Source organism: Lissotriton helveticus, chromosome 5_1 (assembly GCF_964261635.1).
Source record: "Lissotriton helveticus chromosome 5_1, aLisHel1.1, whole genome shotgun sequence".
NCBI classification, from domain to species: Eukaryota; Metazoa; Chordata; class Amphibia; order Caudata; family Salamandridae; genus Lissotriton; species Lissotriton helveticus.
This window is the reverse complement of record NC_136065.1, coordinates 1,327,425,422-1,327,452,251: the sequence shown is the minus strand read 5'-3', so window position 1 is coordinate 1,327,452,251 and position 26,830 is coordinate 1,327,425,422. Positions and strand designations below refer to the sequence as shown.

The following is a 26,830-nucleotide window of genomic DNA, read 5'->3' as shown; positions in this document are numbered from 1 at the left end:
CTCGTTCAAACCCTCCTTATCGCAGTTCAATCGATAGACCCATTTTTGTTCTATCTTGAAAAGGAAGCGACTGATGTCAGTACAAGACTCCGGAATATGAGGTTGTTCCAAGACCGCCCAGCAAAAGTCATCCGGGCCATGCCCTTTTTCCAGGAAGTGTGCCGTGAGGCGGGTGGCTTGCTTACGGCAACGCACTGTACTTTTATGCTCTTGTATGCGTGTCCTTATCTTCCTAGTCGTCATCCCAACATATCGTAATGGACACGGACATGTGATCTGGTAAATTAGATTGCTGCTGTTGCAGTTTGTAAATCTATTTTGTGTCCATGGGCGATTTGTCCCTATGTCCACCACCGTTGATTTACAAGTTTGGGGACAGACTGTACACGATCCACAAGGGTGGTGTCCGACCACCGGAGGTAGGTCCCACAGCATGCCAACTTGTCTGGGTTCCTTGTTTCGTGGACGTGTATGAATTAGCTGGTCTTTTATATTTTGTCCTCTCTTAAAGGCGAAGATTGGTAAAGCTATGTCGTCCCCGCCGGTTTTCAGGATAGACCAGTGTTTCTTTATAATCCGTTGCACTTGGTTAGATCGACTGTTAAAAGTATTGACAAAGGCAATGCGGTCAGTCTTCTCTTTGGGAGGATGTATCTCCAGAAGGGACTCCCTGTTATTATTGGAGGCCCTCTTCTTAGACTGGCGGATGATCTTCTTTGGATAGCTTTTCTCAATCAGTTGGCATTCCAGATTTTGTGAATGGGTCTTGAAGGCTTCCTTACTGGAGCAGTTCCTTTGGACTCTGAGGAACTGCCCGAAGGGCAGGTTGTCCCTCAGAGCCCGCGGGTGGCAACTATCATATCGCAAAAGCGTGTTTCTTGCCATAGGCTTCCGATAGAGCTCAGATTCGATTCCAGTTGGAGTTGCATGTAACCTCAGGTCGAGGAAAGCCAGAGATGTACGACTATCCTCGATGGTGAATTTAAGATAGGTGTTCTTACTATTCAACCATCCGTGGAAAGACACGAGATCTTCTTCTGTCCCTCGCCACACTACCAGGATATCGTCGATGTAACGTTTCCATACGTGTAGTGATGGTAAGTAGGGGTTGGCGGGTGACAGAACTACTTGCTGTTCAAAATTATGGACGTAAAGATTCGCCAGGCTCGGCGCAAAAACGCTGCCCATGCTGGTCCCGGACACCTGCAGGTAAGTGGTGTCCTCGAAGCGAAAATAGTTCTCCTTCATCGCAATTTCTGCTAAATGCATAATGAACCGTGTTGGAGTGATAGACTGATGATCAATTTACCCTTAACAAAATCAGGAATGGGAAATGTAAAACGAATGCAATGTTTTTAATGAAGGCAACTGAGCTTCCTCCTTTTGTGGCTATCCCAAGCCCAAACATTGAAGAAGAAATTACTGTTTTCAGTTATTAAAAACCATATATGAAAGAGACACGTTAGTATTAGATTCCTTACCTTAGAATATCCCCAGGCGTCAGACTGGATCCGGAGATTTTTTGCGTAGCAGTACCCTTGCGCGTCGGTAGGCGTCGTCTGCGGCTCCACGTCCATCGTGGGCGCCGTGATGACGTCGTCGGAGTACTTAGACGCCGCCTCCGCGTGCTGAAGTCAGTCCGGAAAAAGCGGTACCGTAGTCACTTTTTGACTAATTCTTTTTGATCTCCCTTTTCGAGTCTTCGACTCCGATACGGTGCCGGTAGGGATGCCTGGTTTTAAGCCCTGTGAGGATTGCGAACGGCTGATGTCGGTCACGGACCCTCACCGGCGGTGTCTCCACTGTCTGTCTCGGCGTCGACCACGACGACAAGGCCTGTTCCGACTGCCGGGCCCTGACTTCGAAGGCTAGACGGGAGCGGTCCCGTAAGCGACTCGAACTCCGGCAGTCGGCCCCGCACCAAGAGAGGTCCCGGTCCGGACGGAGGTCGAGGGACCGGTCGCGGGAGCGGAGCCATCATAGCTCCGGGAGTCGACATCACTCCTCAGGGTCGAAGTCGTCAGGTAAGCACAAGAAGTCGAAGAGACGTCATCGCTCTTCCGACTCCCCCCGATGCTCGCGCGACGCGGCGGGGGGGGGGGGGGGTGTTCAGGTGGCACCGCCCACGCGGCTCCGTCGGAGTCGCAGGCGCCGCGTCCGTCTTCATACTCTACGGTCCCTGGGCCTAACGCGACGCCGGAGGAGATCGAGCGGTTCCTCATGGCCATGAGGTCCCTCTCTCCTCTGACGGGCTCCGCGGCGCCTTCGGGCCCAGCGGTCCCGTCTGGGGGTCCTAGTGGGTCGGGGGCTTCGGCCCCGACGCCGTCGGGTGCTCCGGCTCCGACGCCGCCGGCGCCTTCGGGCCCGGCACCGCAGGGCCCCACTGGATCTGGTTCCGGATCCGGGTCGTCGCCGGTGGATTTGACGACCTCCCCGGCGCCGACCCCGCAGGTGTCACCCCCGGTGCCGTCCTCGGGCGACGCCTCCCTCGACCCGGTTCCGGCACCGGTGCGGCGCCGCTTCAGACGCCGTTCGGAGAATTCGTTTTCCAAAAACCGGCCCCATCTTTTCCTAACCCTGAATACCAGGTGATGGGTGATGAGGGGGATTGGGAGGGGTCTGAGGACCCTCTGGCACGTGAATGCCAGTCTCAAGAGGACTGGGCAGAGGAACTTGGGGAGGCCAGTGGTATAGACACTTCGCCTGACACTGGCTTTGTCTCGCCTCCTACCGTGGCTACGGAGGAGGGGGCAACCTATAGTGTGGTGTTGATGAGGGCGGCCAAGGCCTTGGGCCTTGAGCTCCCCGTCGCGGCCGTGAGGACTAACCTCCTCACCGAGGTCCTTAAGCCGCAGTCATGCTCAGCCGAGCATCTGCTGCCGTTTAATGGGGCCTTAACCGACGTTCTTTTGGGCACTTGGTCCAAGCCCGCTACGGGTTCGCCCGTAGATAGGAACGTGGCCAGACGCCACCGCCCGGCCCCGGGCGACCCATGTTTCCTGTCCACCCACCCTACTCCCGAGAGCCTGGTTATCCAGGCCTCCAATTCCCAGACCGCGTTCCCGTCAGCTCCGCCAGACAGGGAATCCAAGAGGTATGAGCAGTATGGTAAAAAGATCTTCTAATCCCTTAGTCTGGGATTGCCGTCTTCCAACAACGCATGCCTCTTGGGCCGCTACACCCACTCTCTGTGGGATACGGTTGCGGAAGTGCTGCCAGAGTGTCCGTTGGAGGTACGGGCCAAACTCGGCCAAGCCCTTGTGTAGGGCCGGGATGCAGCCAAATATTCTATCCGGTGTGGGCTGGATACCACCGACTCACTAGGTAGAGCGATGGCAACGACAGTGGCTGTCGGGCGTCACGCCTGGTTGAGGTCCGCCAACTTTTCGGCCGATGTCCAAAACACACTGATGGACATGCCGTTTGATGGCGGTCGCCTTTTTGGCGACAAGGCAGACCATGCGCTTGAGCGCTTTAAGGACTCCAGGGCTACGGCCAAGTCCTTGGGCCTCTCAGCCCCGCGCCAGCAATCTGCTGCCTTTCATTCCTTTCGTGGCCACGGAAGGGGTGTACCCACACGTGCTGCCAGCCACGCTCCGCAGGGTAATACCCAACGCAGTGGCGGCCTTGGGAACCGCCGTGGTGACGGTCGGGGACAACGGCGAGGTCAGTCCACACCTTCCCCCGCAGCATCCGCCTCGAAACCTTCCTAGTCCGTGCTTTCAGGCCCATGTGACGCCAGTGGGGGGCAGGGTTCGCCATCACCTCCTCCACTGGCGGACAGGTGGGTGCTGCAGATCGTCCGAAGGTGCTACTCCCTCCCCTTCGAGGCGACTCCTCCAGCCATGCCACCGCAGAACCACCGTGTATCGAGGCATCATTTGCGACTTCTGCAGGAGGAAGTTACGGCCCTCTTGGCCAAGGGGGCCATCGAGCGCGTTCCTGGGCCAGAAGTAGGGTGTGGTTGCTACTCCCACTACTTTCTGATACCCAAGAAGGGCAAAGGGGGCCTACGCCCTATCTTGGACCTACGGAACGTCAACGGCTTCCTCCGGAAGGAGAAGTTCAAAATGCTGACACTGGCTCAGGTCTTAGCTGCCCTGGACCCAGAAGACTGGATGGTAGCGTTGGACCTGCAGGACGCTTATTTCCACATCCCCGTCCTGCTGGCCCACCGGCGCTACCTGCGGTTCACGGTTGGCCACGAGCACTTTCAGTATACCGTGCTCCCCTTCGGCCTTACCAGCGCCCCAAGGGTGTTCACAAAGGTGATGGCGGTGGTCGCAGCTCATCTGCGCAGGTTAGGGGTTTCAGTCTTCCCCTACCTCGACGACTGGTTGTTGAAGGCGGGCTCGCCCCAGACAGTCGTCAGCCACCTCCAGACTGCGGCAGATCTCCTGCACCAGCTGGGGTTCTCCATCAATGTGCCAAGGTCACACCTGTGCCCCTCTCAGAAGCTCCTCCTCATCGGAGCGGTTCTCGACTCGGCGCGGTTTCGGGTTTATCCACCCGAACAGCGGTTCCTGGATATTCAGGCTCTGATTCCCATCTTTCAGCTGTTATCCCGGGTCTCGGTCAGGTTGACGCTGCGGCTTCTGGGGCTGATGGCCTCCTGCATCCTACTGGTGCATCATGCCAGGTGGCGGATGCGGGCTCTGCAGTGGGACCTGAAGTTTCAGTGGGCCCAGCATCAGGGCAACCTGTCCGACCACGTCCTGATATCGGAGGGCACTGCAAGACAGCTGCAGTGGTGGCTCACGGACCGCGATTGGGTCAGCGGCAGATCCCTCTCCCTTCCCCAACCGGAGCACGTAGTTGTGACGGACGCGTCCCTCCAGGGCTGGGGAGGCCACATGGGAGAGGCAAAGATCAGCGGCCTCTGGTCTCCGGCGGAGGCCCGGCTCCACATCAACCTGTTGGAGTTACGGGCGATTCGTCTAGCACTGAAGGCATTCCTCCCCTCTGTCCGGGGGAGTGTAGTGCAGGTGTTCACGGACAACACCACCGCCATGTGGTACTGCAACAAACAGGGCGGGGTGGGGTCGTGGACCCTTTGCCAGGAGGCTCTGCGCCTCTGGCAATGGCTGGAACGCCAGGGCGTGACCTTGGTGGCTTAACACCTGGCAGGATCTCTGAACGCCAGGGCGGACGAGCTCAGCCGTCGGTGCATGATGGATCACGAATGGCGTCTGAACTCGGACGTGGCGCAAGGCCTCTTTCAGCAATGGGGAGAGCCTTGGTTAGATCTATTCGCCACCGAAGAGAACGCGCAATGTCATCAGTTCTGCGCGTTGGAATTTCCAAGGCGGCACTCGCTCGGAGACGCTTTTCGTCACGAGTGGAGTTGCGGTCTATTGTACTCCTGTCCGCCTATACCACTTCTGCCCAGAGTGCTGAAGAAGATCAAGCGCGACCGGGCCCAAGTCATCCTTGTGGCTCCGGACTGGGCACGAAGGTACTGGTATCCAGAGCTACTCAGTATGTCAGTCGATCCCCCGGTTCGTCTGCCTCGTCAGGAGGACCTTCTGTCGCAGCAACAGGGGACGGTCCTCCACCTGAACCTGTCCAGTCGCCACCTCCATGCTTGGAGATTGAGCGGCGACAGTTGCCTCCTGAAGTCTGTAACGTCATTCTGGCAGCCAGGCGTCCCTCCACTAAGTCGGTATACGCCTGCAGGTGGAACAGATTTGTGGCATGGTGCACAGCAAAGGCTGTGGATCCTCTTGCTGCCCCTCTCTCTGAGGTTCTTCTCTTCCTTCTTTCTCTTGCCCAGCAGGGCTCTGCTCTGGGCACTATCAAGGGCTACCTTTCTGCCCTTTCAGCCTTTCTGAGGCTGCCTGATCAACCTTCTTTATTCAAGTGCCCTATTGTAAATAGATTTCTAAAGGGCATCACACCCACATTCCCTCCTGTTCCGTTTGTGATGCCTCAGTGGGACTTGAACCTGGTTCTTACGTTTCTGATGTGCGCTCCCTTTGAGCCACTTCACAACTGTCCTCTACGCCTTCTTACACTGAAGACTGCTTTCCTGGTTGCCATCACCTCTGCCAGGAGAGTGAGTGAGCTCCAGGCCCTTTCTTGTTCTCCACCTTTCCTTTCTGTCCATCCGGACAAAGTGGTGTTGCGTACTAAGCCATCTTTCCTGCCCAAGGTTGTCACGGCCTTCCACATCGGGCAGTCTATCACCTTGACAACCTTCTTTCCGCTACCGCATCCCTCTAAAGAGGAAGAGCGGCTCCACCGTCTAGACCCAAAACGTGCGCTCTCATTCTACTTGGATCGCACACACCAGTTCCGGGTGGATGACCAACTCTTTGTTGGTTACGTGGGAGCTAGGAAGGGGAAAGCGGTACACAAGCGGACCATCTCCCGGTGGATCATCTTGTGTATCCAGGCATGTTACTCCTTGGCTAAAAAGGAGCCCCCTGTTGGATTGCGGGCTCATTCCACCCAAGCCACGGCGACTACAACTGCCCTGGGCCGGGGAGTGCCCTTACAAGACATCTGTCAGGCAGCTACTTGGGCATCGCTGCACACGTTTGCAACACACTACTGCCTGGACAGCCAAGTCCGGAGGGACGGCTTCTTTGGCCGTTCTGTCCTCCAGGACTTTCTGGTGTGATTATTGGTTCACAGACCCACCACCGGGGTTGGTATTGCTGGGGTATCTATTCTAAGTTAAGGAATCTAATACTAACGTGTCTCTTTCAGATGCACAAGTTACTACTTGTGTAAAGATATATCTGTAAGAGACATTAGTTAGTATTAGATTCCTTACCGACCCACCCATCCTCCCCGTTCTGCGAACCGATATCTAGGGTTAGAGTTACCCCCTTTCAGGGCCCTAGTTTCAATGGCACCAGTGTTGGTTTTTAACATGGCTCAGCGCTTCTGGCGCGGAAAAGCTCTGTCTAAGAACTGACGTCAGCACGCGGAGGCGGCGACTAAGTACTCCGACGACGTCATCACGACGCCGACGACGGATGCGGAGCCGCAGATGACGCCTACCGACGCGCAAGGGTACTGCTAAGCAAAAAATTTCCGGATCCAGTCTGACGCCTGGAAATATTCTAAGGTAAGGAATCTAATACTAACTAATGTCTCTTACAGATATATCGTTACACAAGTAGTAACTTGTGCAACAATTTTTCAAAACGTGTACAAAATTAAAACAAAATATAAACCTATCACAAAAATGCAAAGTTCTGCAGCACTGAAGTTGGTACACCAGCAGTGCTCCATTCTTAAAGCTGAAGGTAAAAGAATACTCAAAAGGACCTCCAGATATGTTTTTGGCACAAATTACATGGAAACGCCTCAGGTAGCATTTGCCTGCACCTCACCACTTTATGTGCACTCTCTCGAATTCTCACAGCCGGCATCAAAGAACGAAATGAAGAATTTAAAAACCCAATTGTCAATAGTGTTTCTGTACACTATTGAGGCAAGTGTTTAAGTTTCTGGAGTCCTGGTCACATTTATGGTTGGCATCCAGGAAAGTGATATCAAGAAGTTTACCATCATCTAGTTGCACAATCATCGGTTTCATCATCAAGTGTAAGATCATACACCATTGTTCCGCGATAAGACCTCTCCCCACCCCAGAAAAGTTAATGATGAATGAGGACTCTGGCTCACCGACAGCACCTTATCTTTTACTAGAGGAAGGGTCCACCTTCCTCTCAAACTTCTCTGTGAAAAAAGAGAAGCAATGATAATCTTTCTAGATTAGCCTATCCAGCTACCTCATTGGCCTATGGTGGTTCCTCGGGCATTGTATCAACCTATGCCAGCAAGGGCTCAACCTGTACTGCAGACAATTTATCCTGCACCTGTTGGTCCAGCACCTGGCTATCAATGATAGTTCCTCAAGCCTCTGCTGCAAGATTGCATAGGTCTCATTCACCTCTTACAGACAGATTGAGGATCAGGAGGCATTGATCAAGAACACCAACAAGAGATGGAGACAGTGAAGACAGTCTATCTTTTTTACTCCTAAGTCACCCAGAAGAGTGGCTCCAGTAGATGACATTCTCACTTTTCATGAGGCATTAGCGGGAGGACCAATTAAACTCCGCATTCCATTAGAGACTACAGACACTGTTTTCCTGCGATCTTTGAGTCTTCACATCATAAAGCAAAGCTTCCGATTCCTTCGGTGTCAGGCTTGAGCGAGCTATTAATGAAAATGTTTGGCTACTTCCATTTCCCTATCAGCTACTCAGCATCTCATTTAAAGTTCTTGTCTACTGGAGTGAAATGATACACTCCACGGACTTCACCAAATGTGGCAGTAGGAAAGAATAGTTTCTTAATATATCCTCTACTTCTGCTCCTATAGATAGAGAGCAGCAGGATGTATGCCACAGCAAAAGAAACATTTAGAGCTTTAACCACAGCCCTCAAAATCAGTAAGCTCACTAGAGCTTTGTGGGTTTGGGTAAGCTACTTAGTGATGACCGGCAAGACTTGAGTTAGTCATCGAAGATCAAATCTTATCTAGTCAGATAATTAGTGTGTCTGTCGATGTGGCACATTTTTTTTCTTAAAATCAGTGTCCTTATCAATGCGTGTTGAGATTATTAAAAAGTTGAATGAAACTCGATCCTTCATAAAATGTATTTATTTCTTGGGTTCATTTGTTTGTGGTTACTATGCAAATCATGAAGGGTACAAAATGAAGAATGAAGCAGATCCTTTTCAAGTGGTGAGTCTAGAAGGAAAATAATACTCCTAATCATAGTCGAAGCACTCGGAGAAGAGGGTTTAACAACAATATTGTCAGTTTGCACCATATCAGCAGCAGCAAGGAAAACAGTTAAGCAAAGATCTTGATTTCACCAGCACAGGCCTTCAAGAGGAAGAGGACCAAAATCTTCAATGACGGCTAGGAATGCACCTCAAGCCTCCAGATAATTAGTGCCCTCACTGTTATTCTCTCTGGCAGTGAAGAGCATTGCTTCACGAAACCTATGCATGATTTTGGTGCTGTTTTTTTCAGAACTATGTTTACGTGTTTGTGGTACAGAGGCAAGTCTCATCTTCGCATACAGGTATAATTGAAAATCACAATTCAATATGGCATATAACCATGGGCGAGTAAAATGCAGAAACTGTGTTTGACCGTGGAGGTAAAAACACCCTACAGTCAAAGCAAGAGGCAATAAAGTGTCACCCACCCTAGTATAACAGGAACAAACATTGCTGTGCAGTTCCGCAAACATATAACCTGAGCCTCAATAATAAGAATGTGCATCTTTATATATTTACGAAATGGATTCTTTAGTTTTTTCATATATACTCCTCTTCTCTAAGTTGCTCACAGCATGGACCACCACAGTTTGGGGGGCTGAGGGAGGTAGACAATTTGCAGGAACGAGCAATGGTGAGCCTTGTGGCAAGAATCATGTGAGTTGGGAGTCTGTCTGTTAGGCTGGCAAGAGGGTACTGAAAATATCAGGACACTAAAATGAAATGAACATAGGTACTTATAAAGCGCACGGCTACTCCACAGAGTGTCCCGGCGCTAAATTGGAGCTACGCAGGTACGTTTTTATTAAGCCAGCAGGACAGATGCAGCCACTTCTTCCTTTAACAACTGTACCTACACAACCGCCCTCCATTCTAGAATCCAACCCAACAACATTCAACTCATACCTTAGCATGCGACCACGGAAGCGGCCCGAGCAGAAGCAATGCAACCCAACACATCTTTCCCCAATACAATAAACAAAAGAAAATGAAAAACCATACACATTCAAATTAGGAATATTTCTATGACCTGTCTAAAAATACCATAAGCTTGTAAGCATTACATAGCAAAACAAAATGTTGACGACTACACAATTACCTTTGAATGAATGCTTAACATACTCTCGAAACTTACCTAGTTATCCTGCAAGGTATTACAGGTGCCCTCGCCTCAAAGTGCTCCTCTCCATGATCGGCTTCAGATCCATGCTTCCTGGACACACCATCCTGATGTACTTAAGTCACTGCGATTTTACTTTTGTTCCACCCTCTGCCATCTTCCAATTTCACTGCACTGCTGTTGACTCTCGCAACAGTCTTGAGGTCAGAGAACCTACATTCTCCTTAAGGTAGAATCCTAGAACATTTTACCCTAACCTGATCACCAACATTCACTCTCAATTCTCTGTTCTTCGCTGAATATTATTTGTTTTGAGCTTCAACTCTCTTCCTGCCTGCTTCCCTTATTTTTCCTTTGGGTAACTCAAACTCACCCATCCACCTCCTCAACATTTTGGAAGAGGGAACTCGTCCTCTCAACAAAATGAACAAAGAAATCTGCATCAGCGTTGGCCTTCGTGCGCACTGCCCATAACATTTTCTTCAGTTATTGCTTACAATTCTATGGCAGGACCGGAGGCTCAGATTATGCTTTTCTTTCTTCGCATTTATTACAAACTTGAAAACACAGCAGCCTTAGAAAAGCTCATAATGCAGAAAAATGCTTCAAACCCAACAATAAAGCATTTTTTGTCATATAACTTCAAGGAAAACAATGTCTCTGGGACTACAACTCCCATTACGATAATATAACAGTCCAAAACGGAGTCCTTCTTCTATGTCCACAATCCATAGATAGGCAGTCCTTTCTCCCTGTTCCTCCTCTTTCTTCGCTGCTTCCGCAGCCAGTTAAGTGTTTTTTTCTTTCCCTCTCTCAGTTGTTGCTGTTAGGGGATTTGTACAGTATTTATGCACTGTGAATGTAATTTTTGGGGCTAAAAGGGTCTCTGGTGTTAATACTTTTATTTCAGAGCCCCATTCTGGTCGCGGAAGCGCCGTTTCGCTTCCTTCGCGACTGTTCCCGGTGTGTGTGTTGCGGTGCGCAGTCAACCGCTAGGGGGCGCGGCCGCGTCTCGTTGGTCTCCAGCGCGGGTTTCTCCTCACAGAGGAGCCGCGCTGAGGAGACCAACCGCCGCGGAGCCGAGCCCTCTACTCTGCCTCATAAAACGCCCGTATACCGGGTCTGTACCATCTTGCCCCATATGTGAACGCCCCGGTGGGGGGTCTGTATTGCGGTGTTCTACCGCGTTAACGCCGGCTTGGCAGGTTTTGCACTCGTGTTGTTTGGTGTGGCAGTGCGCGGTGAGGCAGTTGACCTGGTCCCCCTGGGGTGGGTCTGCGCACTGGGGGTTGTGAGTGCACCCTAATTTTGCCAGTCCCTGGCAACCAAAACTGTTGCAGTCCTCCGGTCTGCCCTAAAATTCTCAGTGACACCCAAGCTATTGGGTAGAGTGTAAAACCCCTAAAGCTTCCTGTGTGCAGCATGGAGGACGACTATTATGGGGGTGATTCTCAGTCCTATCTGCAGGATGAGGACTTCTACCACGCAGTAGACAGCTCCATCTACCGCTGCGTGACAGAGGTGGTAGCCCCTATGGAGGAGCGTCTTTCGGCGTGCATAGTTGAGGAATGCGCCAAGTTAGCTCAGGCGCAGTCGGAAATCCCTTATGCCCTCCCAGGTTCATCAGGTGAGGGCCCCCCTGCTCCTAAGAAACCCTGCAAAGGGGGGTTGTCGGAGGGTGCTCAGGGGGTGGACAAGGGTGCCTTTGAGCGTCTGCGTGATGCGTTTTTGGCTAAGGCGACCGAGTCCCCACCTGACCAGCCTGCGGCCCCCGCCTCGGTGGTGGCTACTGGGACTGCCCCTTCGTCTCCGAGGGACTCCCAGGATTCGGACGGGGACGAGGAATCGGTGCGTTCCTGGCGACCTTCGAGCTCGGCCACTGAGTTACCGCGGGACAGCTCAGGTATGCTGGACCCGGATGAAATCATGCATCCGCGGTCCGCGGCCTGGGCCCCGGGTGACAAGGTGGCAAAGTTCGTGGCTAGTCGGTTGCGCAAGCCTCTGGAGCAGGAAGCCAGGGGATGTCTCCGTGGGGAATGTCCTAGGCCCACCTTGGAAGGGAAAGTTGCCATGACACCGGATTTAGATGCAAAGATGGCAACGTTTCTGGCGATGTTTCAGCAGTGCGGTATGTGAACCACCTGGGGGGAGCGAGGTCCCGTGCACTGGCGAATTTGGCAAAGCAGTTCTGGGATTACTGTCTAGAACATCACGTATCGGTGACGGCGGAGTACCTGCCGGGTCAGGCCAACCAGGTGGCAGACTGGCACTCCAGGTACCTTCGAGATTCCAGTCTGTGGATGTTGGATGTCCAGGTCTTTCGCTGGCTCAACGGGCTGTGGGGCCCTTTCTCACTGGACCTGTTTGCGTCCCGCTTGGATCATCAACTTCCGAGATTCTTCAGTTGGAGGCCGGATCCGCTGGCAGAGGCCACGGATGCGTTTCTCCAGGACTGGAGCAAGGAGAAGCCCTTTGCGTTTCCACCTTTTTCGATGGTGATGCGGACAGCGGCGCAGGTTCGCCGGCAGGAAGTGGAGTTGGTGTTGGTGACGCCGCTCTGGAGGTACCAAGTCTGGTTTCCAGTTCTTCTGGAACTTTCCTGGGATTCTCCAATCCTACTCCCCCGGTTTCCTCACCTGCTCCTCAACCCGGATCGGGATCCTCATCCTCTCATCGTTCAGGGCTCTCTCCGCCTCATGGCATGGAGGCTTTCAGGAGACGTTGGTCGCTCCCGGGCCTTTCGAGATCAGCTGAAGGTCTGTTATCCAAGGCCTGGGCTGCCAGTACGTCGAAGCGCTACAAATCCGCTTGGTCTAAGTGGGTGCGTTGGTGTCTTCGACGGAGTTTGGATCCCTTGGTCGCAGGGCTCGTACCCGTGCTGAATTATTTGGCGGAATTGGCCGTGGGTGGTTTTGCCTACCGCACGATTAATGCTGTGCGTTCAGCTATATCGGCGGCGCATCACCCAGTTGACGGTGCTCCGATCGGAGTACACCCTTTTGTATGCCGACTTTTGCGGGGCGTCCGATTAGCGTTGCCACCGGAGCCCCGGTACTCAGTCCTTTGGGACGTCAATTTGGTTTTGAATCTTTTTCTGTCCTGGCAACCTAACAGGTACCTATCGATCAAGGAACTCTCGGCGAAACTGGCTATGTTGCTATGCTTGGTGTCCTGCCGGAGAGTATCGGATGTGCGTGCTCTAGATGTCTCAGCACGCGTGTTCTCACCAGATGGTGTCACATTCACAATTGGTCGCCGCACAAAGTCGGCTTCTAGAACGATTTCTTATCCGGCTTTCATGGATGTCCCGAAGCTATGTGTTGTTCAGTGTCTGAAAGCTTATGAAGATATGACTTGGGACATTCGCCCTCCGGGCGAGAGACAATTGTTAATTGCCTTGCGTAAACCACACCATGCGGTCTCTTCCCCCACCATAGCCAGGTGGGTGCGTTGGGTCATGCAAGAGGCAGGTATTGATACTAAACGTTTCGGAGCTCACTCTGCCAGAGGGGCCATGGCCTCTAAGGCTTTCTCTGCAGGAGCTCGTTTAGAGGATTTGATGCGGGCCGCGGACTGGTCCTCCGATTCCACCTTTAAGAGGTTTTATTTTAAACCGGTGGTGGATATTGCAAGTTTGGTGGTAAGTAAGCTTTGAACTAGCATAATCTGAGCCTCCGGTCCTGCCATAGAATCGAAATTTGCCTAGCATTTGTAACGGTAAGTTTCAATTCTATTAAGGACACGGAGGCGAGGATTATCCCACCCGGTATATCGTCAAGCGACACCCCCCCGTATGGCAGTAAGTAACCAGGTTTTGAAGTTTTTCATCATGGTTAAATCTGAGCCTTGCATAGTTGATTCGATTGTGAAATCCTGAATTGTCCGTTACGGCGCTGACGCAGTTCTGTTTCTTCTGTTAGGAAATGATGGTTCCAAGCCAGACCAATGAACTGATGGCGTAACTTGCGCGAAGAAAGAGGAGGAACAGGGAGAAAGGACTGCCTATCTATGGATTGTGGACATAGAGGAAGGACTCCGTTTTGGACTGTTATATTATCGTAATGGGAGTTGTAGTCCCAGAGACATTGTTTTCCTTGAAGTTATATGACAAAAAATGCTTTATTGTTGGGTTTGAAGCATTTTTCTGCATTATGAGCTTTTCTAAGGCTGCTGTGTTTTCAAGTTTGTAATAAATGCGAAGAAAGAAAAGCATAATCCTCGCCTCCGTGTCCTTAATAGAATTGAAACTTACCGTTACAAATGCTAGGCAAATTTCGATTCAACCCACTGGCTTTTGACAGTTGTACATTCTCCTTGATCACTCTGTTAAATCTCTCTACGAGATCATTGTTCCTAGGATAGTATAGAGAGGTTCTTGTGTGTTTTATGCCAATGAATTTCATTGACATCCATTATCAGAAAGTGCCTCATCAGGAACCCCTTCCAATTTGAAAAATTTAAATAAGAAAATGCCTTATTTAAAAAATGTAGTAACAGAACAGTGCGTGACCCAAAAGACCCTTGGAGGCTTGGGCAGATGAAGTATTGATAGGTAAGGGTGCCTACAAGGGAATTCATTCAATAGTCTCAGTCAACAGTTGTACAAATTGATTTCTTGTATGTTGGGCCCCAAGAGGTAGCTCAACCTTGAATAAATCCAAGCTAGCTACTTTTCTGAAAATTACATATTTTTAATGTAAACCAAGAATGCAAAAGGGGTACAATGAAAAACAATACAACACCATGATTAAGGAAACATGAAAGAACCTACAGATCAATGATGTAAACATTTATTCCAAAAAAACAAGATGAGAAAATTAGTCTAAAACAATAGAGAACAATTCCTCAATAGCCAAACATGCTGGGGAAGTAGATGCGGTAGTCGACTTTTCGGTCTGTGGTGGCGATATCGTCTGTCAGACCATCTTCAGGACACACATTAAGTTGTTTTTTAAAAAAGAGACCCTTAAATCGTATTCACTGATCAAGAAAAAACAGATTGTTCAAGCTTAAGGTGATGAGACCTTCTGAATAGAATCCTAAAATAACAGGATGGTTAAATGAAAATCATGCTGCATGGCTGTGAGTTTCACAAAGATGTGTTGAGAAAACATCCAGTCTTTTACAAATAAATATCTTCCTCTTCCTTGTAAACACAATGTGCTGAGTTCTCATTCTAACAGTAGCTCTGAACCAATCTTCAGCGAAAATTAGCCCACTTATAGTTAATATTCAGGTAGCATCCACCCACGTTACTTGACCGAGCACAGTATGTTGTGTATCCATTCAATTGAGTTTTAAAATAAAGGATATTTATTGCAATAATTCTAAACTGAATGTGTCATAACTTTGCAAACTGTAGCTGTGTTCAGCTTATGTGTTTTTTACAGTGCTCTTTTACACAGACAAGGGTGTGGTCCGCATTTCACTAAATCTTCCACATAAATTGCACATTGCTGTAACTTCATTTGAATGATCTGTACCAAGCATCACAACTATTCTATTAACTAACCTGTTAATTTGAATCCATTTATGTTTTTTAGTCATCGGAGTATAAATACAACAAGCAGATTTTCTTAAAAAATGCTGCCATCTGGACAGAGAAGCATGCTGTTCAGAGGAAGGAGGTAAGATTAAAACTTCCTTAGCTGTTAGCCTGGTAAATTTGAAAAAATAGAACTTGGCCTATGGGGGGGGACTGAATGATTTTCCTTTGGTACATAATTCGTTTTGTCCAAGTATCCCTTTGATTGTTTATGATCAGGGCTGCCGGTTGTATGGTATTTATTTTTTTAGACATTTCCATCTGTAATTATCCAAATTTATTTTTTGCTCTTTTTATCTGTATTTGTCCGTATTTATTTTGTGTTCTCTAAAATGAATAACCCGAAACAAGTATATTTTCACATTTATTTAAAAATTATCAAGTTACACTTGTAGTTTAACATCTCATGTTTTAAGTGCTACACAAATCCATCTACAATGCATCACTCACATGCAATACAAATAACATGACATTGAAACTTTAGTACAATGCACAACTGGTTAAAGCTTCATCAGAGAAATGTTTTTATTCACCCTAGCATGTTAGTCTAAACAGCGATTTGCCTAGCAGTTATGACTGACCTAATCAAAGAGAACTAAAAAGACCTGTTTTCGATATTTAAAAATATTTACAGACAGAAAAACTGATGGTTTTCTGTCTGTATTTTGTTGTATATTTATACTTACTTCAATATGGCTACTTGGTGTCAGTAGTCCTTTCTTAGTGTTCCTATCTTACCAATCTCCCATAGTACCTAAGAGTGTTCTATCTGGTATGTGTGGATTCCAGCCTTGGCAGTTGACGGTCTGGTCAGCTGTGAGGTTTACTGCTCTGCTGTACTAACTTAATAAATCTATCTTAATAACCTGAAGATATGTCCTGCTGCCTACCTAATCTACTTACAACATTTTGGCGACATTCTGCGCTGACCAGCCCAGAGGAGCAGACCAGAGAAGAAGACCAAGAAGAACAGCGCAGCACGAGCAAGACCTCAGAACCAAGAACCCACCAAATTGCGGTTGGAAACATGAAGTAATGAAACCAGAAACCTGTGAAACGCGAGAATCATGTGAAATTTGCAACAAGTAAGAAGAAACTAGCTGCATGTAACAGACAATCCCAAACAAGACATTGTGCCACTGCAGCAAGAACCTTGAGGTAAAGAAACTGTCATCTCAAAGAAAACCTCCTATAAGAAAAGAAACTATTAACTCTTTTAAATCTACCAGTATAATTCCTCATTTGCTGTTAGTATTGTAAACTAAACAAGTATTTTACATGAGAAATCATCGAGATCCAAATGAAGTACATTTTTCAACCAAACTCTTAATAAGATTTAAAAGAAACCGACCGCAATCTAACCCATCAAAACGGAACAATTTAAAGCCTTACTTGAAGAACCTGGGTACGTCTTTCACGAGGGCAAAGGATTCACCTAGTCTATTTAGTCCCTTTTTGTCCTCCAAGTGATCTTTATGCGGCACAGTCATCTTCACACTGATGACGTAATAGAAATTTTGTTGGTGCTAGCACAGGGTCAGCGTGTCCTACGTCACACGCGTTCCAGTGCTTCCCCTGTTGCCTAGTTACCAGCATGAGGCCGGAGAAGGACTTCCAGCAAGTCTTGGCGCACGACGTAAAGCTGCCATATTTTGTATGCTTTATTTTTTTCATCTGAAGTACTGCCGAGTAATTAAAGGAAACTGCCAAACTGGCACGAGATGGCAATGTCGGAGAGCCTAAGCGAAAGGGGGCTGCCTGTACTTACATCCGCTAATGAAGTGACGGCCCGTCTCTGAAACTGAAGCCATCAGGTACACAAATTTGATGTCAAGGTAAGAGAGCGTTTGCATCTCTACAGTCTTATAGCACTTTCAAGGTCATTACCCTGCGCTTTATGGCTTTCCCATCAAAGGAATATAAGCTGTGAACTTGGGAAATAAGCTGCAAATTTAACGGGTCTTTATCAATTAAATGGTTTGGTGATAGAAGGATCACATTTGATTTGATGTGGGTTTCACCTCACGAGCAAGCGTGTTTAAAGGCATTTGTAGTGTGAAATATCGGACAACAGTGCCATCTGGTGGATTTTTAAAGTATTTCATCGGTGATTTTGTTCCTTTTAATGACAAATAGGAAGGTCACACAGTAAATCTACATTTGGAAAACCAGAATAAAACTCAGGCGGTAGAAAAGAACTGAAAGCTGTATTTGAGATTAATAAAACTTACTGAGAGGTTTAACATCTAGTGGTTTGTGAAAGCATTTTTATCTGGCAGTATGAGTCATCTATGAAACACAACAAAGTGAAGTTCCACCAGACATGTTGGATCACAACAACTATGAGATTTGTACTATGAGACATTTGATGTTAGAGAATACACACGTCGTGTGATGGTTTTGGAGGCGATTTTCTAAAGCACGAAGTCAAGTCTCAGAAGAAATGTGAAGGTGATAGTGCGGTTGTGGGCGAAACTTAAAATTAATTTGAAAGCCTTGGAGAGAGTAAAGAACTGCAATTGGATATTTTGGAAAGTATATGTCAAGAACCTTAAGTGTATACAGTTATGAAGCACCAAAGGAGACTATAAAAACAGGAATACCTTCATAGCAACATAATTCTTCGCAGCCTATAAAAAAAAAAAATTCCAGGGACAGTGACTCACTACCAAGAAAGAGTCCTAAGCCCTCGATGGAGAGTCTTGTGGTCCCAGGGTACAAAGGGCCCATAATGAGCAGTGGGTGAATGTGGTAGTGAGCGAAGGTCCTGGAACTACGACGTAAAATCACAACAGAGTGCCCACAAAAGTTCCAAAACTGGCAGTTGGCACATGTAGGAGTGGGCAAACATCCTGTGCCACAACATGGTGTCCCTAGACCTAGATGGAGAGTCCTGTGGTCTAAGGGGACAAAGGACCCACTGGTAAAGGTGGAGGTGTGCAAAAGTCCCAGAACCACAACGGAGAGCTGGAACAGAGAGCCCACAAAGGGGACAAAGGTCCCAGAAGAAAAAGTAAGAGAGAGAACAAAGGTTCCAACCTATCTAGAAGGGGACAACAGATGTCCCAGAATCAGTACCGGGAGTGGACAAAGGGAGTCCCACAACCGGCAGAACAAAGAACCGGGAGAGGACAATGGAAGTCCCAGGACCGGCAGAACTAGAAGGGGACAACAGATGTCCCAGAATCAGCACCGGGAGTGGACAAAGTGTGTCCCAGGACCGGAAGAGTTCACGACTTAAGATTTGAGTTCACGACTTAAGATTTGTGATGGACAAGAGCTCCAGCACCATGACACAAAGTTGTGACAAGGTGGTTCTTTGAACCGGGATAAATGTTCCGCGATTTGAACCGGGCTTTACAGTCCACAGTACTGAGACAGTTTGTCCGTAAAAGAAATAAAATGTAAAAGGTAACCCAGAGGCCCAAATGACAACTAGAGGCCCATAACCCGAGAATAAGAACCAGAACCTAGACACCTGGTCCCGAACTTCATCTTGGACAAGAGATCTGGCTCTAAATGTTTCTACGGGAACATCCTTCCAGAACTTTTGAGCCATTGAGGCACTTGTTGAACTGTTCTATTTCCAACATTAAGCGAGAAGCCGCGACGGACAAATACTGATTGGAGAAAGTAAACTGTCTATTCCCGTTTTTGCTGGCCACAATGACGGATTGTAGAGAGTAGACTGGCTCTTCATGTTTTGTCAATCAAAGGGGAGAAGGTGGTCATCATAATCTTCATCATCATTCTCATCTTGATCCTGATTCTCTTCCTTCGTGATCTGGAAGTCCATGAGGTCGCTGACCTCCTATGTGATATAGGTTTTTTCTTCTTGTTGTCCATGCTTTAACTCTTACTATGTGTTTGAGTCTTTGATTTTTGTTTTATCTGTAAAGGGAGAAGATATGTTGTATATTTATACTTACTTCCATATGGCTACTTGGTGTCGGTAGTCCTTTCTTGGTGTTCCTATCTGGTATGTGAGGATTCCAGCCTTGGCAGTTGGTGGTCTGGTCAGCTGTGAGGTTTACTGCTCTGCTGTACTAACTTAATAAATCTATCTTAATGACCTGAAGACGTGTCCTGCTGCCTACCTAATCTACTTACAACATATTTATCTGTTAAAATCTGTGAAAACAGAAAACTGGGAGCTTTTATTATAATATGTGAATTAGCCGTCTTCACTTTAACCGTGTAAATACATTCTTAAAACTGGCAAGCTTATTTGTCCTTTTATCTCCTGCAACACATCACACCTGTAGTTAGCATTTCAGCGATTTACTGTCATGATTTTGAGACTCTGTTGTCCGTTTGTTTTTTAACTGTACCCGTGACGAAACCAGAGTGTGATTTGTGTTGGGCCATTCTTGGAAGGAAATTTCTTACTAAACATGCCCAAGCCTGATGTCCTTATATCTTGGAGTATGGATAATTGCTGAGACACCATTAATATTGGGAGTACGACAACGTGTGCTTTAGGTGAAAGGGTGATACTGGTTTAGTTGTACAGTGAGTATATTGAATTTGTAAATCTAGAATTAATTTAGTATGGACATGCTCAGAAGATGGTTCATTATTGTATTCCTTGGGTAACTGTGTTCAAGAATCTAAGGTTTTAGGGATGTGGCTGGTGGATACTTGCTTTGAATGTAATGAGAAAAGCCAGAGGCTGAACTGATTGTAGTTGTGCCATTTTATTTACTGAAGTTGGTGAGAAAGCCTATCGAGTGGATACATTAGTGGTGCTGCCACAATAGAATTTGATGCTGTCTCTTTTGTTTAGATAATGAAGTCTCTAAGTCTCTTCCCTGTTCAGAAACACAGCTTAAGTAGAATTGGACATTATCTTTGTTAGGGATAATGAAGTGTATAGAATTCATGCCATTGTCAGATGTTGCACTTCATTGATGGATGCAGGGTAGTTACTGGAGTCCGAGTCAGTGGTGTAACATAGGCCCCACAACCCCTGCGATTTGGGGGTCCCTCAGCACAGTACCCTGAACTGAGGGCTCCTGATTAAGTCCGGAGAGTGGCACCTCCATGTACCTTGCAGGGGGGCTTCATCAAGTTTTGTTAAACTACTGGTCAGAGTCTCATGACTCTGCCTTCATCTGTTTTTTCATAGACTTTGGTAACCATCTCTACTGAGCCATAATGATTTTCCCCGTCCACCATCTCCAAAGAGAGTAGAATGCCATCACTTATCTTCTCATTAGACTACACAAAGTTGAATGAATGAATGAAATTTCTATTTCTTTAGCGCATGACTACCCTTAGGCCTCACAGCGCTGATTAATAGAATGGCAGAGAAGGTCAGACCAGCAGTGCTATGGAAGCGATCTAAATAGATGGGTCTTTAAGAGCTTTTGAAGGCCAGGAGGTTATAGTTCTCTCGGAGAACTAGGGGGGGAGCGTTCCACATCATTGCAGCATTATATGAGAAGGATCGTCCGCCCGATCTCGCTTTACGGATTTTCTTGGTGGTGGCAAGGCACAAAGAGCTTGAGCGCAAAGTTCTGTGGGGGAGATAGGTGACCAGAGGGTGCATGATAGCCGGGCCGGTCTTCCAGATGGCTTTATGAGCCAGACACATGGCTTTAAATTGTATCCTAGATGAAATCAGGAGCCAATGAAGTTTACTCAGTGCTGGTCTTGCAGATTGCCAATGTGGGGTCTGGAAGAGCAGACGGGCTGCTCCGTTCTGTATTACTTGTAGCTTGTTGATCGTAGCCTGAGGGGCTCCGAGATATAAGGCATTCCCATAGTCCAGGCGAGAGAGTAAAAGGGCCTGGACCATAATCCTTCTCCTTCTTTGGGGAAGATATGGGTAACAATTCCCCATATCTTCCCCAACTTTCCCTTCATCAATGACTCCCCATTACTCTAACAAAAGAAATCCAGTTCAAACAACTTTTTCTTATGTGGAGCCATCCACCTAAAAGGGTATCCTTTCCTCATTTTAAAAAGTCTCCCACAACATGCCTGTCGGATACTTTCACCCTCAGCCACCAAGTTTCTTTTGTCCCCCAGTTTAGAAAGTCTAAAGCTGGCTGCCACACCTTCAGTGTCTGTGGATCGTGGCCCTGGAATTCTCTTGTAGTACTCCAGGAACACTCAACCCCACCTAGCTATTCAAATGGTCACTAAGACCGGGCTGGTACCTCTGTAAAAACAAAAAGAACAAATGATAAACGAAATGCAGAACAATGCAAACATTCACCCCCAGTCACAAAGATCTGGGTTTAATCCATTGTTTTTTTCATCACCATGCCACCTCAGTTTGGACCCAGCCATATGCAAATCAGTCATGACCCTGCTGCTCATGGGAACAGTCCAGCTCGAACTTCCCTGGACCAGAAACAAGTAACCTGGGACCGGTTTCAGAGTATCACCCCTGATCAGCCAGGCTAGCATGAATCCAGTGTCACTGTAAGCAAGGGACCCGTGTCTGGACATACCCTTCCCACTTAGGGTGACAAAAACAAAAAGAACACATAATGAACGGAATGCTGAGCAATACAAACATTCACCACCAGTCACAATGATCTGGATTTAACCCAGATCTGTGACTGGGAGTGAATGTTTGACAATGTTCAGCATTCCGTCCATGATCTTATTGTGTTGTTATCTCTGTAATACTACTTCCATGGTGTACTGTTGTATTTCAGTAATTCTGTATTTCCAATGAAAGTGACTGTTGTAGCTTCATATTCTTAGCTCTGTATTCTCCTGTTTCCCCAGCCATTCTTGCTCCTCTCATCTCGAGGACACCTCAGTAGTGTGTGTTTCTGTGTACATCTACAGGTAACAAGCATATGATTTGGTGCTGTTCAGCATATGACTTAAAATATTCAATAAAAAGCATGACCAGCCAATGTAGGTGGTAGAGAAATATGGCATTTAATTATTCACCTTAAAGACATTTCTGTCTAAAAGGTGTCTGACACCGAGGTATGCTTCATCACTGATTTGGCCCCTAAACCACAGCACCAGACTCTTCTCATGCTTGGGTGGACTCAAAACAAGGAGCACTAAGTAGATCATCTATTTCCTTGCTTTTTAAAGATTAGATGCTATCCATGTTGTACTGTTGCTTGTTGTTGAAGGGAATGGGGCCATAACACAGCTAAAATTACCTGGCGCTAACCTACTAATTCATTTATTTTAGTTTCCAAAGGCAGGATTAAAAGACTGGTTAGAAGGCATTAGGGATCAATATCAACCCCCTTACCTGGGTCAGTTTGTTTCAGTCACTGTTTGAAGAACCAGTCGGGAAGTCTGGCTTTTTTCAGGCCAAGAGTCGTTTACGACTACCACCATAGATCCTAACTTTCTTGGATATGACTTACGGTATCATCAATCTGGTTCAGAGACTGAATTGGACCGAAATCAGGCGTGTTGAATGTTTAGTTTTACCCATAGTTTCAAATTTTCCACCAGATTAAAAACTGCCTGACTGCATATTATGTATGGTGGCAGCAGTCATGAGAAACAAACATTGGTAAAAACCATTAGTGAGAAGTACAGCATACCATGCAAGTCTCTTATTTTTCAAAACCAGTGGAAATGGACATTGCCACATCCAGCTAGACTCTGCTGAGACTCACCCACTGATAGCCTCCCAAACGGAAGTACTAGAGTGGACGAAATCAGACTGCTGTTTGAGTGATTGTCTGAATGTGTTGTCAGCCTGGAGACCCTTTAACTGCGCCTGTGCAAGCCTAAATAGATAAAAACAAAGAGGAATAGGCCTTTTGAAGATTCAAATGAGCACAGCTTAATTTTCTCACAGCTGCACGTAGACCGACAACTGCACCAGTGGAAGACTGTGGCTAGGCAAAAGAGGGGTTCTGTTAGGTGTATTTTTAAAGCGCGCTTTCACCCGCGAGGGTATCCTGACACTGAGCAGATGTCGGTGCCCAATCCTGCCTAGTGTGTGTGTATATATAATTATTATACATTTTTTAGTATATATATTTTTTTGCCACATAAAGGCCCTCTGGGCTGTTTGCGGGAGCAATAATTTGAGCAATACTGGTGCATGGTCCGACAGTGTGTGTGTGGCATGTGTTCAGTTTCCATGGTCCTGGAGACAGCGTCTTTGGTCAACAACCAGAAGTCTAATCTAGACCACTCTGTCATGCGTGGAGAGGCAGGTGCCCTCCAGTGTGTCCGGGTACATCTGTCTCCAAATGTCAACAAGCTAGCTCTCCTCCATAATGGACTACAGCTGGGCCATGGCCTTGCTGTGCAAGCAGCGGGCGGCACCCAATCTATCTTTCTTATCATCTTGGATCACATTAAAGTCCCCCCAAACCCCCAAAGCACGGTATCGCCATCTACTTTTATGACCTCGGACCATTCCCTGAAATAAAACTCGGGGTCATCTGTATTATGGCAGTATACCGCCGCCAGTGTAATGCGCTTCCCTCCAAAGTGTCCGCTCACTATGACCTATCTGCCTTATGGATCGAACAGGGATTGTATTGTGATCCAGCCCAAGTCTGTGCGGTTGAGTAGTTTAAATATTTTGCTGTAGATGCATGGCCCCAGCATCTGGAACGCAATCTAGGTAGTGAGTCAGTCGTAAGATGGGTTTCCTGTAGGAAGCACACATCAATTTTGTGCCAGAGTAAGTAGGACTGTACCAGTTGTGACTTCCTGTGGTCATTCAGACTGGGAATGTTCCAAGTAAGGAACATGACTGATGTTATCTTAGTTTTATGTGATGTGAGATCCACTGTAGACAGTCCCTGTGCCGCACCCGAGGATGTTGCGTTTGCCTCCCATGTCCACCCTGTCACCCAATTTCTGACCAGTGCGTTAGTTGATTGTGCTGAATGTATGCTCGGGCCTCCATTCACCCTGGCATAACAATAGACATTGAACTCTCACATGACCCCAAAAACAACTTGAAAACCTGCCCCCACCCAACCACACCAACCCCCCATAAGGTTGTGACCCCATACCCACCCCTCCACCCCAACAACATAACCTCATGTAAACGCACGCCAAAACGGGAGCTCTCCCTTGGGGGACTGGGTGTCACCGACAAACAGCCTACCACAACCAGTGATGTGGCCAATCATATCAAGTGCCCGGTGGACATTCTGGATAGGGAGATAGCAGTCATGTGTCTCATTTTAAACCACCAGAACCGGGCCTCTGCGCTGACCTTTTACATATTTATCAGGGTTGTTAGGGTGCTTGCTTTATGTTAGGAATTAGCAGGATAGAGGATTAGTCATTGTCACTCAGAGTGGTATTTGCCCCAGCTCTGGAGGATGTTGAGGAGGAATGTTTTGGATCACCTATGTGTTTGGCAAATTTCAACGCTGACTGATAAGTAGTTTTGCTGGGGAGAGAAGAGCATAAGGTGCTCCTACCTACTGAAGCAATCTTTTCACAGGGAGAAAGTCTCTACGTGGCGCGAGCTCCCCAGGGATGAAGTCAGGGTAGAAGGCTAGAATGTTACCTTGATGCTGGATAGTGCCACGTTCTCTAGCCTGGTGTAAGACGATATCCTTTGCTCAGTAATTTAATATTTGTGCAATAATGGGCCGAGGGTTGTATCCGACCAGGGGTTAAGGGCCCAGAGAGCGATGGGCTCAATTCACTATAAACATGGTAGATAGATCTGTGCCAAATAAGTCTCTGAGCAGTGATTCCACATATTTTTCCATTGTCAACATAGCAGTGGTTTCAGGCACTCCCGTGATGTGCAGGTTACGGCGCCAGGGGTGGGCTTCAAGGTCTTCGTTATTGGCTCTTATAACTGAGAGGGTTTTCTACATCTGTAGCATCTCTTCCATGGTGTCTACTTGGTACTCCTGTGCATCTGCTGCTATGGTCTCTAGTGTATCCAGCCTGTTTTCGTGTATATCCACTTTTTTTCCTTACTTGATACAAGCTGACATTCAAAGCGTCTAGTTTTCCGTCTATGGTCTTGAGGCTACACTGTACCGCCAATAGTATAGTATGGAGGTCTATATCTTATTGCACAGGTTCTTCTCTAGAGGACGCGTCTGTATCCTGCAGCGCCTATGCACCCGTGTGTCGGGTCTGCCTTTTTATTGTCAAATCTGAGTTTCGACTGCTTGGCGTCTGTTTTCCCCATCTTGTGTTCGCTACAGCAGAATACTCGGCAACCACGACCGCGTAATATGTGTTGGCCCCACTGTGGCCAGATATCGGTAGTCCCCCAACACTGGGCAGCAGCAGCCCCTCCCCATACCGACAGCCCACCGGGATCTGGTTGGGGTGCTCTGTGAATATCATTCACTTCCATTCCTTACAGGATACTGGACGCACTCTCCCTGTGATCAGGAGCCGTGTCAGGCAAATGTTTACTGTTCAGTCCAACTCACTCTGCTCTTTAGGGTGTACCGGCTCCTCAGCCGAGCCCCTAAAGGTGGTCGGTGCGAAGATTTCTATTTTTGTGTAGGGCCAGGATGTTGTGCCTGCACACTAGTAGGGCAAGTATATACGTGCTGTCTACAGCTTCTAAGGCAACTTGGGCTCCTCAGCACGAAACGCCATCTTTGCATGCCTCCTCCATCGGGGGATCGGCTATCCTGCCGCACTCCCTGTAGTCTAGTCATGGCCCACCCTAGTGCAGCTCTCCTCCTCACACTATTGTGCTCCACAGATCTCGCTGTCTAGGCCAGTCCAGCACCAGCTACTATTTATTGGCCACACTGCGGCATTGTCGCCCAGCACAACAGCCGCAGCACCAGTCCCGAAGTCTGGGGGGGGTTATGCACCTCACCTACTTGGATGCATGACCGGCTCTCCCCCCCCCCCCCCCCCCCCCCCCCCGCAATCAGGTATGCTCAGCAGGCGATCTTCCCCGCAGGCCAACAGTCTCAGGTCGCACTCAGTTCAGCAGTCAGTATCCGGCACGGTGTGCAGCGATCCTCCGGCGCCCCTCACCGAGGCCCTACAGCCTATCTTCCACAACTGGCCCAGAGCACCGGCAGCACTCCCAACAACGCTTTTCATGCTCTGGCGCCAAGGATCGCAGCTACAAGGTCTGCACACCCGTTTCTGCATTGTGACGATGTGAGTTCTGCCGGGCAGTGCTAATAAGTGAAGTATTTTTCCTTGGCCAGCAGAGCCTTCTCAAGGAGTGGCCATTTTGCTGCTCGGGTAAGCCACACCACCTGCCTATTTTAGTTACTTTAACTGAAAAGTCTGCTCCTCAGCTTCTTGCAGAATTCAAGAAGAAAGGAGGCCTGATGTGGAGCGGGATGTAATTATACTCCCTTCCTCCTGATCTAGTTCAGTGTCTGTGTGGGATACTTCCGAGGAGGAGTCCTGTGTAGCTGGGGTGTTTGAGTGTTTGGTGGAAGGAGATGTAACTGTTCAGGTAGGTTGAGTCTGCATTGTGTAGTGCCTTGAATGTGTGTGTG

The 26,830-nt window shown here is 48.0% G+C and overlaps 1 protein-coding gene across 2 annotated transcripts in view; it reads left to right on the top strand.

The window, feature by feature from the left end:
- The window catches only part of UBE2T (ubiquitin conjugating enzyme E2 T), a 130,997-nt gene that overhangs the window by 66,524 nt on the left and 37,643 nt on the right, over positions 1 to 26,830 (top strand). For both annotated transcript variants that reach the window (XM_078644171.1, XM_078644170.1), the window contains exon 6: positions 15,415 to 15,498. In XM_078644171.1, the coding sequence (XP_078500297.1) occupies positions 15,415 to 15,498 (84 nt within the window). The remainder of the gene's footprint in view (positions 1 to 15,414; positions 15,499 to 26,830) is intronic.